The sequence below is a fragment of the Aptenodytes patagonicus genome, chromosome 6 (assembly GCF_965638725.1).
Source record: "Aptenodytes patagonicus chromosome 6, bAptPat1.pri.cur, whole genome shotgun sequence".
NCBI classification, from domain to species: Eukaryota; Metazoa; Chordata; class Aves; order Sphenisciformes; family Spheniscidae; genus Aptenodytes; species Aptenodytes patagonicus.
The window spans coordinates 52,275,903-52,290,745 of NC_134954.1; the positions used below are offsets into that span (position 1 = coordinate 52,275,903).

At 36.6% G+C, this 14,843-nt stretch overlaps 1 protein-coding gene across 2 annotated transcripts in view; it reads right to left on the reverse strand.

Moving 5' to 3' along the window:
- Nucleotides 1-14,843, reverse strand: part of RAPGEF4 (Rap guanine nucleotide exchange factor 4) — a 163,558-nt gene that overhangs the window by 136,965 nt on the left and 11,750 nt on the right. For both annotated transcript variants that reach the window (XM_076342598.1, XM_076342597.1), the window contains exons 2-4: nt 13,406-13,548; nt 12,187-12,275; nt 3,640-3,786 (exon numbers count right to left, since the gene is read on the reverse strand). In XM_076342598.1, coding sequence (XP_076198713.1) covers nt 3,640-3,786; nt 12,187-12,275; nt 13,406-13,548 — 379 coding nt within the window. The remainder of the gene's footprint in view (nt 1-3,639; nt 3,787-12,186; nt 12,276-13,405; nt 13,549-14,843) is intronic.

A 14,843-nucleotide genomic window follows, 5' to 3' on the forward strand; every position in this document is an offset into this window, starting at 1 on the left:
TTATCAGGACAATATCACTTGTTTTGACCAGCATTCCCTGACTGTTAAAAATGGAGGTCACAGAAAATCTTTCTGTATTTAAAGGGTTGATTGAATGTGTGGTTCTGTATATTACAGAAGGAATCTTATTATATTTTTGATAAAGAATATCCTATCTTTTCCTCAAAGAGTATTTAAATTTATAAGACTGACAGAATAGTGATAAAAAAGTCTCTTTAGAAGTAGCAATCTCTTTCTTTCAGGTATAGACCCAATTGTAATTGCACTCAAAGAAATTAATACACTTTGCTGTATGTTGTGCATTAAATATGTTTATAAGCCACATCTGGTCTGTGAAACATTCTATCAATACAATTGTTTCTTAGAGCAATACCGCTAATACAGGAAAAGTTACTTTTCAACTTAAACAAAACTCAGAAAAATCTGTAAATTCATAATATGAAGTTACAGAGATTCTGAAAATTCTTTCTAAACTTAGAAATAACTAAAATAGATAGGTATTATATCTTTCTCTCTCAAAATCTAGTTTTAGGATTTATACTAAAAGTTTCATAAGCAGTATAAATGGGTATTTATTTGTCTTTCAAAGAACTGCATAGATTTGTGGTAGAAAAACATTTTTTTCAAACATGAACTTCATCAGTAGGTTTCAGTGTTAACAAATTTTTACTATCAAGGTAGTTCATAGCTTTTAGTCCTATCATTTCAGATTAGTTGCACAATAAATTAAAGTCAATACTGAATCAATTTATACTGGTTCATTTTACAAGATTATATTCACAACCTAAAAATAAAAAAGAATATTAAAAACAGCAGTCTTGGAATGTCTATGCTCTGTATGCCAAAAATCTTTAATCAGCTAACAGAGAGTTTTCATTTGTTCTTTCCCTCAAAAGAAGGAAAAAAGTAAATTTCCTCAAAATTAAATTTCATGGGGAAAAAAAAACGCAAACAAAAAACTTAATCATATATAAAATATATTTTTTGCACTTCTATTATTAATCATAAAAACCCTACATTCATAAAAGCAGTAACCATTTTAAGAATTTCAACCCTACAGTTTATTTAGGTTGTTGTTAAACTACACTATTATATTATTTTGGAATTATTCAACTTTTTTTTAATGGAGAAACTACTTCTTTCTGGAATTAAATTCTCATTATCTGGAGAGTTAAAATTTGTATGCACTAGATTTTAGTTTTTACCACAGCTGGATTGTAATGACACTGACATTGTTGCCCTTTCCCATTTTTCCCACAGCACCACCGATAATAAGTATCTGCGATCCATTTCATTAAAAACAAATAAAAAAATTATCTGAATGGCACGTCACTGTATCAATAACCGTTTCCTCATATGGGCTTTGTCACAGCAAAGATATATGAATCTTAGGATAAGGTAGACAGAACAACACAGCATCCATAACATAACAAAAAGTTTCCCTGAAGAAAAGTATTTACTTTAATAATAATAATAATAATAATAATAATAATAATAATAATAATAATAATAATAATAATATACTGCTGCTATTGCTAGTATATTTGGGGGGAATTTTCTTAAATAATTTTCTGTCTGTTTTGAACATACTCTGTATATCATACTTTAGCTGCAGTTTATGTAGGCTTTGGGATTAGTAGATAGCAAAGAAACAAATATTGCCTTGGAAAAAATGAGCAACTTAATTCTACCTCAGACTAACCAGCAAAGCTGTATTTCGTGGCATAATTTTCCACTCACTAAGAGCACAGGGATAGCCTCCTTGAAAGAAAGCACGATAAATGAAAAGTTCACTGTAAAACTGCACAAAAGGCAAAGAAGCATCACAAAGCTAGACTGTGGTCTGTGACTGACACCTGCAGCATCTGTGACATGCTCTACTACACAATTTCATAAAAATTGTAATATACAAGATGTGTGCTAAGGCTCCCTATGATAGCTCCCAATACTTTCAACACACATGACCTTTCCCAAAATTATCTATCACCAAACAACTCATCAAAATCAGAAAAATTGTTAGAAACAACATTGTATTAGTGATTAAAGAGCAAATGACATTGGCGGGTTTTTTTAAAACAACTTTAAATATGCTTTAAGGTTCAAAATTTTTAAGAAGGGAACTTAACTTCCACTCCCCCAATATTTCTGATAGGAAACCAACAATCTCTGAATGCTTAGCAGGAAAGTCATATACATAGCAGAAATGACTCTGCTTATACCAATTAAAAGTGAATTAAAAAAAAAAAGTTACTCAAGAAACCTACAATTGGATTTATTCTCCTCCATCATGAGCTTGTAAAGTACTATCTACATTAAAATTTCTGACCACTGGCAAGTGTAGCATATGTTAAAACAGATGAGACCACTGGCATATTTAATCCTTTAATGCCAGGGTCTAAAACTATAATGCAACTCCTGTAGAGAAAAAAGCATGACCTGCAGAAAAATATTGCGTTGTGAATTTCTTCAAATTTGCTAGGAGACTTTACGAGCATTTTATTTTAGCTGTAAACATTGCCGAAAACCCAGTACAAATTATGGCTATGCAATTCGAAGAATGAAATCTGATACTGTCAGAGCATTAATGGCAAGCACATTTCATTCACACATTGGTCTTTCATGCCTTGGTCATGCTGCACCATTAACTATGCTCAAGGCAAAGTATTTGCAGGCAGGTGGTATTAGTGCTGTTTCCTCAGTCAGCGTAGCTAGTTGTGGATTTGATTTTCTTTCTGATACCCTTACAATTATTTGGAGTATAATACTGCTCTCTCTCAGGAAAAGAGAAAGCCAAAAAAACCCCATCTGTCTGCACTTAGGAGCGATGCTGAACTAAAATGCTACTACCAGCATCTATTTCTTAAATATAGTGTCCCTAGATCTGCAACTTTAGGACACTGTCACACCATCTGACAGCTCTACACAACACCTAAATTTGTACAGTCATCATTTAAAACAAGCTGGCAGTACAAAATGGCAGTAGTGTAGGCCAGGCCAACAGGATGCCTTCCAATTCCTAGAACACTTGTCAAATCAAGTGTGATGCTTACAAAAATGCAAACTGATTGAAGTTCAGTAACTTAGCACAGTAACATGTTAATGAAGCCCCCTCAACATGGATACCAAAGTACACGCAGATTATAGAAAGAAGAACCTCAGCAGTACGTTCTCCACAAAGGAAAGTTTTAAGGGAATTCACAGTAATCAGTAACTTAATTTTTAAGTGATCTTGATCCATCTGCAAATTCTAAACCCCTTACAGCTGCTGATGAGACAGGAGTAAAGGAGAATAATTTAAAATATCAGAGTATATTAAGGACAGACTCTCCTCGTAAATGCTGGCAATAAAAGCAAGTTTAAGGCTAAGAAAGCAACACCTGCAGTATATAAATAAATTCCACCAGAAATTTCACCTAAGTTATCTCATTAGAAGAAGCCCGCAGGAAAGAAATACAGGAGTATGTAATCATGCAGAATATGACGCACTAAAAAGAAGTAAAAAGACTTTTCTTTTTGTCCAAACTAATTTAAAAGAATTATTACTTTACTTATGGTATAAATGTGCTTATATTTCATTACAAACACTTAAAAGGTTAAATCACTTTTTTCTGCATAAATTGCAAATAAATCTGAATTTACCTCCCAAAGTGCTTTAAAGTCCTTCTGCTCAATTCGAAGGAGCTCGCTATATTCTCTGGTAACGATGGTAGCATGGCGAGGAGTGTTATCCAGAATGGACTCTCCAAAAGCAGTTCCTATTCCCAGAGTGCATATTGTCACAGCATCCTTTGAATTAAAAATAGAAGGACACATATTAAATATTCCAGGATGTTTTAAGAGTCTTTATGTCACATTTGCTAGTAGCACTGCCTGAAGATTCTTCAGCAATTTGCTTTAAAAGAAAATTAATTAAAACTGCCAACAAAAAAATCAATATGCTGATTAACAACACAGGAAGCCTCAATGTGGAAGCAAGTAGGACTTCTGTTTTCTATGATCATCAGTTGAATTAGACATTTCTGTCTGCAAAGCAGAGAACACAAGAGTCACCTTCACCTTTGGAAGAAAGTTATGACCTCTGTTCATCTACCTCTAAAGACTGTTGTGATGATGAGATCCTTTAGAAATGTCAGAGGTGATCAGAAGATAACTAGCATCAGAAATGCAATCTTGGAAAATAAATTTCTGCCCTATATAGGCTACCCTCATCAGAAAGAAAATTTGACTGTTATGTTTTCTCAGTAAATGTAACTTTCAATTATAATATCCTCTTGTATTTATAATGCTTTTCTCTATTGTACAAGGTCTGTGCGCAATGCAGTCGTACAGTTTAATCAACTCTTGGCCTTTCTGTTGAAAATGCCACTAAATCTCTCAATTGTTAATGGATGCCTGCCAATTAAGTACCAGACTAAAAAAAAAAAATAAATTCTTCTCACATAAGTCAGGGATTTCAAGAAAACTATTAAAAGTCCAAAACAACCTGGAATAGAGTATTCAGGATGGTCCCAAACATGCAGTAAAGTCCACTTCAAAAGAGTCTATGTGAGCACATGCCATTCATGTGATGGAAAGACGTCTAAATCAATCCCCCTTGGCCAGGAACTCCTCTGTAATAGCTCTAATATAAATTATGAGCTACTGCAGACAAAAAATTAGAATACTTGAAATTAAATAACTTGCTGAATCAAGATCTTTAGATACATGTTGTATTTTAGGCTTACAAGTTGCTATGTTCCTGAGCACAGGCTTGAAGCTGAACACTTATGTATGTCTCTTTCTAAGTTGGGCCTTAACTGACTGTCTTTTGAGTAACTAAAAAAAAAAAATAGCAAGAACATTAAAAACTTAAACTGATACAAACTGCACTTTAGTAAGGAAATCATACATGCACACAGACAAATACACATAAAGATATAAAAACACATGCTAATTTTACTTGATACAACATTAGAAATATAGTTTAATTCTAAAATATAGGATTCATGAAATGTCTACAAAAATAAAAGCAGAAAATTTTGTCATCCCATCCACTACATCCTTGGGGCTGATAATCCAGGAGAGATGCATGACCATATTTCAGTATCATTTTCTGTGTTTAAAATTGCATTGTTTTCCTTTCATGCATCTAATAAGTGGTACTAGGCAAATGTTATTAAGATCAAGTTAGTAGCTTTGTAATTGCATTACAAAGACAAATGCCCATAATAGTCCAGTTCCCTGAACCATAGCAAATTGCTTTTGCACAGATATTACCATATAAAATTATGCGTTCAGGAAAACAAAATCAATTATGTCTTAGAAAAGTTCTAGGAAGAATTTACCAATTGTTAGAAATAAATTTTCAAGGAAGGCAAATATGAACAGACACTGTTTAAAAGAAAAAATATTTGGAAATGAGCACCTAGGCACCTAAATAGAACTCTCTACAAACAGCCTATAATACAGGCTAGACACTAAAGTTCTGCCTTAACATGCTTACCTTTCAGAGCTCAAACACTATATGCATGCTACCATCCTCACTCAGCTCAAAGGAGCTACAAAGAAGATGTGCCTACTGCTCACACAAAATTTGATCTCCAGGTCTCCAATACATTATTCTCAACTTTATTTAGAAAGTTCAGATAAAAGATCTCTGTTTAGGGTAGAATAACCAAATAGCCTGGCAGAAAAAGAAACTTTTCCATTAGGTGGATCATAAACAATATTTACATCTTCCAACTTCTTTCTCACTCCCTTCCCTCCGTCCAAAAAAATAAACTCCTTTGAAACGTTTCACTTTTTTTGATTCTTTCCAACCCTAAAGAATGTATCTTCAAAGACAGAATAGAGAATAGGAGAAAAGGAAAGGTGTTGGTTAAGGAACCACTTTCTAAGATAACTTCTGATCAGGCAGCTGTTCAGCCTGAGAAATAAATAAACATTGTGGGGTGTTAAGTCAAGGAGCTGGAATGGTCCTATCTATGTTCATTAAAGAAAAGTCCAGGCTTCTATCAAGTGAAAGTTCTTTCAGTTTTTTGCCCCAGCCATCATTGCTCTCCATAGAGATGCAGTTTCACAGCCAGCTGGGGAGCAAGCCCATCTGTCTTCTTCAAGACTTCAGAGCCCCATTTTCTCGCTGCCCCTTGTTTGTACATCTCCAGCCTCCTGGGGAATCAGGTGTGCATTTCCTATTACGCCTGTTAACCTTACACTCAAGAATCTCCTGCTGTTCAGTGTAGACTTCAGGAGGATTGCTGGCAGCTCAAAACTCAGTTTGCTGTTCCCCTCTGCAATCCCAGAAGCAGTAGGGGTTCTAGCTGCTGGTAACCAGCTAAAATTCACACAGCTATTTAAAAGGCAGTATTAAAGACTTAGAAAGATGAGATTGTTTCCATTGCTATCTGTCCTCTGAACACACTATAAAATGGTAGCGTTCAAATCAGAGGCTGTTTGCGTATCCAGTTTCACTGACTCTCACTGGCAGGTGAGACACATGCAGTGAAAGAGTTGTTAAATCTCCCCCCCATCAATCTAAACATTATTGAATTTGTAAGACCATTCTATGGAATGGATGAGAATCAGAAACAAGGCTCTGCCTTATTCCTTCCCCTGCCATCACAAGGCACATCCCTGCATGCTCCTCCCTGACTTGTGACACTTTCTATTTTCCAACCTGGCAAACGGAATTTTTGTACTGTGTGTAAACAAAACCATGGTGTCTGAAAGAGAAATTAAGAAAACAGGAAAAAAAATTACAAGTGCTAGGTTGAAAGGGACTGGGCACTTTTCTTTGAAATCTTAGTTTATTCAATATTTTGAGTTTATAAGGGAGTTGATGTAGCTAGTTTGTTTTTAATTTCATCATTTTCCCACACCTTGTACCTTTAACTCACCTCTGCACCTGTGTCCCTCCAGGACTCCATACCATCTCCATGTTTAATTGGAGATGTGCAAAAGCTGGCATTTTGAAAAGTTTGCTTATTATTACTTCAACACAGTTCAGTTTGTCCTCAGCAAAAATTTCCTTTTATAACAGAGAAACCATGAAAGTAAACTATCTATTCTATGAAGTAATTTTCCTGGTCCATTACCTCTACTGGAGTATGTTTCAGCCATTCAGATAGGAAATCCTTATCAAACTACTTTTAAAGATAACATAGAAATATCTTCCCACACTGGAATTGCAGTTTGCCAACATATGTTAGGCCATCCTTTTTACACAAGACAAGGTGATTTGCTTAAAGGAAGCATTGTGCTTCTAGAAAGACTGTGACCAACTTCTCTTCTAGCTCCTAATTAAAATATTTACAGATCAGATTAATAGTACCGTAATAACATTCATTATTTCCATACCTTTCTATCTGATCCTCTAAAAGCTACCTGCAACATCTTGGACTTTTTGCCAGGTTACCTGGCAGACAGAATTGAAACGATTTTTCTATATTAACTTTCAATAAGCTAAGTTCAAAACCAAAATTAGGACAACCATGACACTGTGGAGCTCAGCATGGGCCAACACACGCTGCTTCTCAGCTGAGTACATTAGTCCAGCCAATCTCTGTGTTACAATAGGTAGAGCAGTTCTCATGCTCAAACGAAATAATTTAAAGGTAGCTTGGGCATATTTACACTACACTGCAGACTACAGTACAAACCTATGTCAAGACTTCACATAGGTTATCTCCAAAATACGTGATGGCTATTTACATGCATACAAAATGGCATTTACATGCAGAAAGCAGTATTGCAGGGACTGTCCTGTTTAAATCCTGTTCCTTGTTTCCACTACATCTTATCACATACCTCCTTTGTCCTCAGTTTCAAACAGCCAGGAAATTCTTCCCTTTCTTACGTGGACATCTGAACCTCTTTCTTCACAGTCATTCTTCTCAACAACCCCACTAACTTATTTGGCTTTTGATCCCCAGCCCTCTGCACCTTCCTAAACTGACACTGACGTACCACCCAAACACCCACAGCTACTCCTTTAAAGCTTTTCTAAAAAAGGCTAATTGTTTGTAAAGTCAATGCCCTGCGTTCAGTTTGGTCTGTTTTTAAAATCTGATCAGCTTAAAAAAAATCCACCAAAACACAGGCAAGATAAACTAGCAATAGCTCCCAGTGCACTCTATGATTCAGCTGGCAGACTACAGCAAAACTGCAGATCAAATTGCTATTTGGTCTTTGTCTTTCTTCTCTTCATTCCTTCCCATTTTATCAGATAGGAATATAAATCTTAATCATTTGGGGTAAAAGGCTCTGAATCTAGTTCAGTAAAACACAATGCTGCAGAATCTGGCAAAGATGTCACACTGATGCTTTTGTCATAATGCATTTATTCCCAGCTTTATTCTGAGACATTACCAACAGTCATTCTTCAGAACCTGTTCATTTTTAAAATAGAGTTCAAAAATTAAACATACACAAGGCAGTCAGCAGTATTTTTAAGACAACACCAAACTAGGAATATCTCTAAGAGGAACTTTTATTACTGCATACCTTGGTTGTAACATTGGGTAGGTAACAGTGCCAAATAAAAATTAAATTCAGAATATGTTCATAACTGAGGGTAAAGACCTCTTTCTGATAGATTCTAAACAGGCTGCATTTTCTGTTTTTAAGTACAATATTTATCAGGTTATTTGTTACAAACAAGTTGAGGCAAGACCAAAACAGTTCATTACACTGACCTCTGCAATTCAGAGTGTGACATTTTTACCTTAAAAAAAAAAAGTCCTCTTCAGTCTCTTCTTGATTGTTGAATATCCAGAAAATTCATAAATAATGTGTCTAGAAAGCAGACCAGCCACAGATTACCCACTCTGGATGGGTAATCCTGTCAGAACTCTGTATCATAAACTATATTGTCCCCTTTCAACGGCAAATGAAATTACAACCATGATTAGCAGCAGCTAGAATATTTTACCACCTCAGTGAAACAGAACTAACGGTAACAGAGAAATCTACTCTGGTCAAACTCTTTAAAACAGGTATATTGTGAGTAGTTGAATATGATTTTCAGATTAGCCATTTTAATTTTAAATAGTGCCTGTACTCAGTTTGTTATATATTCTAACACTGCCCTCTTGTGACACAATACAGTTTTGCAAGCAGTCAGAAAGGATTTTTCCAAACCAAGATGAAAGTGAGGCTTTATCTATGAGATCCTAAATATGTGTTTGTCTTTATTAAAACATTTAAATCAGTACATGGAATGCTTCCTCTTATCATAATAGCAAATAATAGGTAATGTTAATATTTCTGTTTATATGAATTCTCAACTTGGTCCTAATCAGTATTACTAACATTTTCTGTGAGAAACCACAGGTGTCCGCATGAGTAAGCTCATGTGCAGCAAGAATGTCTATGAATTAACACTTCACTAGCTACACTGAAGTCTTGATCCATTAGTGCATTTAGATATAATTTCTAGTGCAAGACATGTAACTACATGCCTCTGTAGGAGCAAAGGCCATTAAGACATTCTTAGTAAGCATCAAGTGCACAATAACTTACTGCACTTTTAATGGGAGAAAGCTACCAAACACCAAAGGTGACTGCATAAAGAGTTAGCACATGGAGGCTGCTACACAACGCATTTATTCCCAGGTTGCTGAAATTTAAGTTCCCCAGGTAGACAGATAAACACCTAGTAAAAGTGGGACTAATATATTTTTAATCAAGAGAACTGATTTTCCATATTTACATTAACACTGTAGGCATCATCATATAATCATAGGATAATTCAAGCTGCAAGAAAACTCAGGAGGTCATCTAGTACAACCTCCTGCTCATCTTAAGTATTAAAAGATTATTAGTCATGTCTAAAGGCTTTTTAACCAATAGGAACCTAAGTACAAAGTTCGCTTCTCTCTTCCTAGAAGAGATGGCATAATCCTTCTGTACTTTCACATGAGACTAAAACTTCTAAACTTGTAAACTCAGGTAAACTTCTGTATCTCTTCTGCTCTGCTGGAAGTTTCTCATTAGCATTAGTGCCATTTATGGTATAACAGTAACAGCAGAGCAATTAATCATTACTATGACTTTGCAAAGGAAACTTTGGCTCCTGGGTGCTGTTATTGGAAAATGTGCTCCAGGGTAGGTTACAAGCATCCCTACATCTTAAGCACTGGTCATCCATTCCCAGCTGGGAGCACAATGCTGACAACTGAGTCTGTCAGGGCTGCCCGCCTATGGAGCTACACTGTTATTTCCTCCATCATCTGGGTTTGTAGCGAGCACAGTAGGCAGGGAGTGCTAGCAAGTACTTCAAGCTCAAGAATGACTAGCACTATGCCAACAAGGAAGTACAGGCAAGACTGGAACAGGGCACCCAGGAGCTAAAGGCAGAACAAGGAGCATGAGACCAAGCATGGACAAGGAGGGACATGGTATAAACACCAAGCTGGAGCAAAACCAGAGAAAATACTGGACTCAAATACTATTTAGGAGTCCCCAACCACCAAACTTATCCAGCACTGGAATGGTAAATGCACAAGCTGCTGTCCTTTTGGCAGTGAGGCTGTATCCTATGGCAACTAGGCAGTGGTAAGAATTCAGTTCATTGTTCCTGTGAGAAGGAAACACGAGGTTAAGAAATTACTGCAGAATATAATTTCTAGAACTAGAACTACATGAATTGTAGTTCTGTAGTTTCCTGTTGGCAGGAAAATGCAGTGAACCTGAATAAGCTGAACAAAATAGTTACATTAGATTTCTTAAAAGGCTGAAATGTTCCATCCTCCATCTAATGGAACAAATCAACACTCCAGATTCTTAATTTAACTTCCACATCCAGAACACTTTTGTGGATATATTTCTTTCTGATTCAGTAAAGAGCATTGGTCCTTAACAATAGTGTAGTGCCATCTTTTGGCAAACACCGGAAAATATTCTTGAGTGCTTTAGACCTGCACAGAAAAGGGTCTCCAGAAGAGCTCAGTACTGTTCCAAATTGTGACAATACCAATGACAGCCAGGCCACGCTGAGAATTGCTCAAATTAGGCTAATTATACTCTCAATAAGTCTCTACTTAGTATAGTGAAGAGGTTGCTAAAAATAAGTATATGAAAGAAGTTCCTTTTGTATCTATCATTTTACTGTAAGAAGCAGTGCTCACACTAAGATAGTATGTGAGTAGTGCTCACATCAGCAAGAAGACCCAGTGCTCACACACTGCCCTGACTTGCATTCTGACCCAATTTCACTGGTGATGCAGTGCTCAAAAAAGTGAAAAAACCAATTTCTGCCAATCTTCTATGAGCAAGAAACCTTCCCCAATCAGCCAAACTGTGGGCAAAGAATACACCACCACCCCACGCATGCTACATTCAATCAAGGTGGGAAAACGGGGTAGTGTTATACTTCAAGTCCTGGGTAGCTATACCACTCATGTGAAGGCACAATGAGTCACATGTCAGAGGCACAACCCCATGCTGAGCTACATGACGGGACAATCGCAGATCTCAAACATGGGAGCAGGGAACGGGACATGATGCCTTCCCAGAAGACTCAGCTCACAGCAGGAAGTGCATGACTTGTCAGCATAACATTAGAAGACATGGGTGGGAGACTCTCTCCAGGAGAAATAGCTCATCCTTTTTTTTTTTAATTTACTCTAAATTCCCAATTTTGTAAATCCAGGAGTGCCAAGATACTGAGAAATCACTTGCAATTTGGGGGGAATTTTACTCGTTCTTCTATTTCTTAACACTGAACAGGTATTACCTCCAGGCTTCTGGTCTAACATGGCAGCAGTTCCAATACTCTGCTATTACTATAATACTTCCCCATTCTTGCAGTGGAGACTGCAGTATGCTGTTATCAGACTGCACTGTTGGTGGGTTTGGTTTGAACCTTCTGAACAAGGACTAAATTAAAATATTTCCAGGGAATGAATTAACAACTCTTAGATCTTTAGCTTAACTTCATATGGCACTATTAGAAAAGACAGAGGAGTCTTGTTTCATATTAAAATGTAGACCCCTTTTCAGAGCATTACATTTCAGTTTTCTTGAAATCAATGGCATGATTTGCCTCCACAGACAAAGGACAACTGAGACTAAAGGAGACTCAGAGAAACATGCTTGTGATAAGACAAAATATCTGTACGATATATGTCATTGTTATCTACCTCAGCATAAGTCATACCCTTTCTTTGTACTAGTGACTGGATGGTTTCAATGAAAAATCTATTTTACCTGGTGGTTGCTTGTATCAGAAACCTTCACATCCAGTGATCCTGTCAGAACAGCATACCAGTTCGTCCCAATATCACCCTGACGGAATACTGGAAAGATGAAATCTTGTAAATAAAAGCTATCTCATTAAGTTTAGCAACATTAACAAACATTTTCCCTGTACATTACTGTAGTCACTGCTGACACTACAGAATTGACCGTATCAGACTACTTACTTACTATTACAATAATATTTCCAATAACACTGGAAAGCACATATTTTAGTAAACTGGTCGATACACTACAGAAACAATGAAAGCACATAGAATTTCTTCACTCTTCTCCCCAGTTTGCTTCTCTTTTACTGCTATCTTAGTTAATAAACAAAACAAACAAAAAACCCCAAACAAACAAAAAAGACTTTCTGAACAATGTGCCTTTGAAATTCAGAATCTTCCAGGGCAGACACAGCTCCCACTGACTTCAGTAAGAGTTCTGGCTGAGAAGCAACTGCAGGACTTTGATGTTCAGGCATTCCAACCCTGTGATTACAGAGCATCAGAGTTCCTATCACTCTAAGCAAACCCCAGTGCTGTGTGCCTAAAGCATGCCAGATTTACCTGAGGGGTACCTGAGACTCTACCAAACACAACAGGTCTCCATCAGCTATTCCCCTGGTACAGCTCTAGGAACTCACATATTCCCATCACAGGACCACCGCTTATTTCCATCTCAGCTTCATAGACCAAGCACAGCTGTCCACCTTCATCTGGCACACAGGCTGCCAGAGCAGGCACAGAGCTGTTGCACCCCACAGCAGTATGCAGCTCGGCAAATCTGTCTTGTGTTATCCAGAGTGACTGCAAACCACACGCTATTAGCAATATGCCTAGGTGATACACTTTTGCCCCTGACATCACAAAGCACCTACAAAAGAGATCAATAATACATTTACAGGGGAAGAATGAGGCTTAAGTGCAATGACTTGCTTCTAATCTTTCAACAAAACAGTGGCAGAGTCCTAAATCCAATAATGTGTGCCTTGTTACCACAGATTCACTACACACTGTATTTGTAGAGCAAGCAGCACTTTAGTCCTGCCTTCCCCCATGACTATGACTGTAAACATTTTTATGGCCGTTCCCCTGACCGTGCTCTCTCATCGATCTCCTAGAGACAATCCCAGCCTCACCCCCAATTTTATCTACATAAAATAGATCATCATATGAAGCTCTCTTACATGTGATTCCTTTTTCCAGATTTTCATAATATCCACAGAGACATATTTGCTGAAGAAGGTTTGGATGAAATTTCTCAAAAGCTTTCACTTCTTTCAGTCGTGTGAATATTATATCTACATCTTCACTGGAACGTTCCAAAGGTCTGCAAGAAAACAAAGGACAAAATTCTTAAGGGCTTTATCAGAGAAATATCCCCACCTGTGCGCACCAACTTACAAATGTTTGCATTAAATGTCACACTATAATATAAACCAATTAAAATGCATTTTACAGGTACATAATGGTGAAACCCTTCCAAAACATCCTAACAACTGTCCGTTATCAACTTGAGCATGATTGTTATCATTTCAACACAGGCAGTGTCCAGAAGCCCCATTTAGCACCAAAGTCCTGCTGTAGCAATTACTGTAAAAGTATATATGATGATACAGTATATATGATGATACGAATAAACAGATGTCCAAACATACAAGAGGTATGTGGAATCGGTGCTCAAAATAGAAGTTCTCAATCTGGCTAAAAGAAAAGCTTTAGATATCAGCAGTAACGCCTATCTCTTCTGCATTCTACTGGGTACAAACTAACTTGAGTGTTCTGTTTTCTCCTGCAAGCAAGAAAGACAACTTTAATAAAGTACATTCTCTTTCACGCAGTTCCTGTCTCTTAATGTTGGACAAATTAAATATGCAAGCAAGAATCTTAACTCTTCATTGGTAAAAGTAAAGAGTTTTAATCCAAATATTTAAAGTATTTAAAAGCTATGACAGTAACACCTTCAAAAAAAGAAGATTTCAAGAAAAATAAAATTGTAGAACAAAGTAGCATGTGGATCAGCAGTCCAGCAGGTTCAGAAAACTACTACATATTAATGAAACTAAAGTGAATTAGCTCCATAACATACATTTTAAATGTGATTATCAAACATTATGAATCAGCAGGTAAATCAACCACTAACTGACAGCATTAGAAAGAATCTTTCATAACAGACTAAATGCCTATCACTACGCATAGAAAGAAACATAGAACATTCCTAGAAGATCATGCTGGATCAGATGCAGAAAATCATTTATCTATAAAGGGGTACCAGAAAGACAGACAACTGTCGGTGATCATTAGACCTATCACTCATTCAAATGCTAATTTTACTGACAAAAATGTTCTTTTAGCTAGTGGATGAGCTTCTAAATGAATAGAAGTCAGGTAGCTTACAATGAACCAAGACTAAGTTCACAAATACATCTTTATCATCTTATTGTTGCACCCACAGTGTAAGCACTCCTTCCAACAGGATTTTTTTAAAGATTCCTCTTTGGAATCAAAGACTTAAGGGATCCAAATCTTTGTCTCAGGGAAGAAGCCCAGATCCTACTCACATTGCATCTCTGTCTCGTCTTTCTTATTAAATTAAGTCTAGGAGGGATTAAATCTCTATCCTCA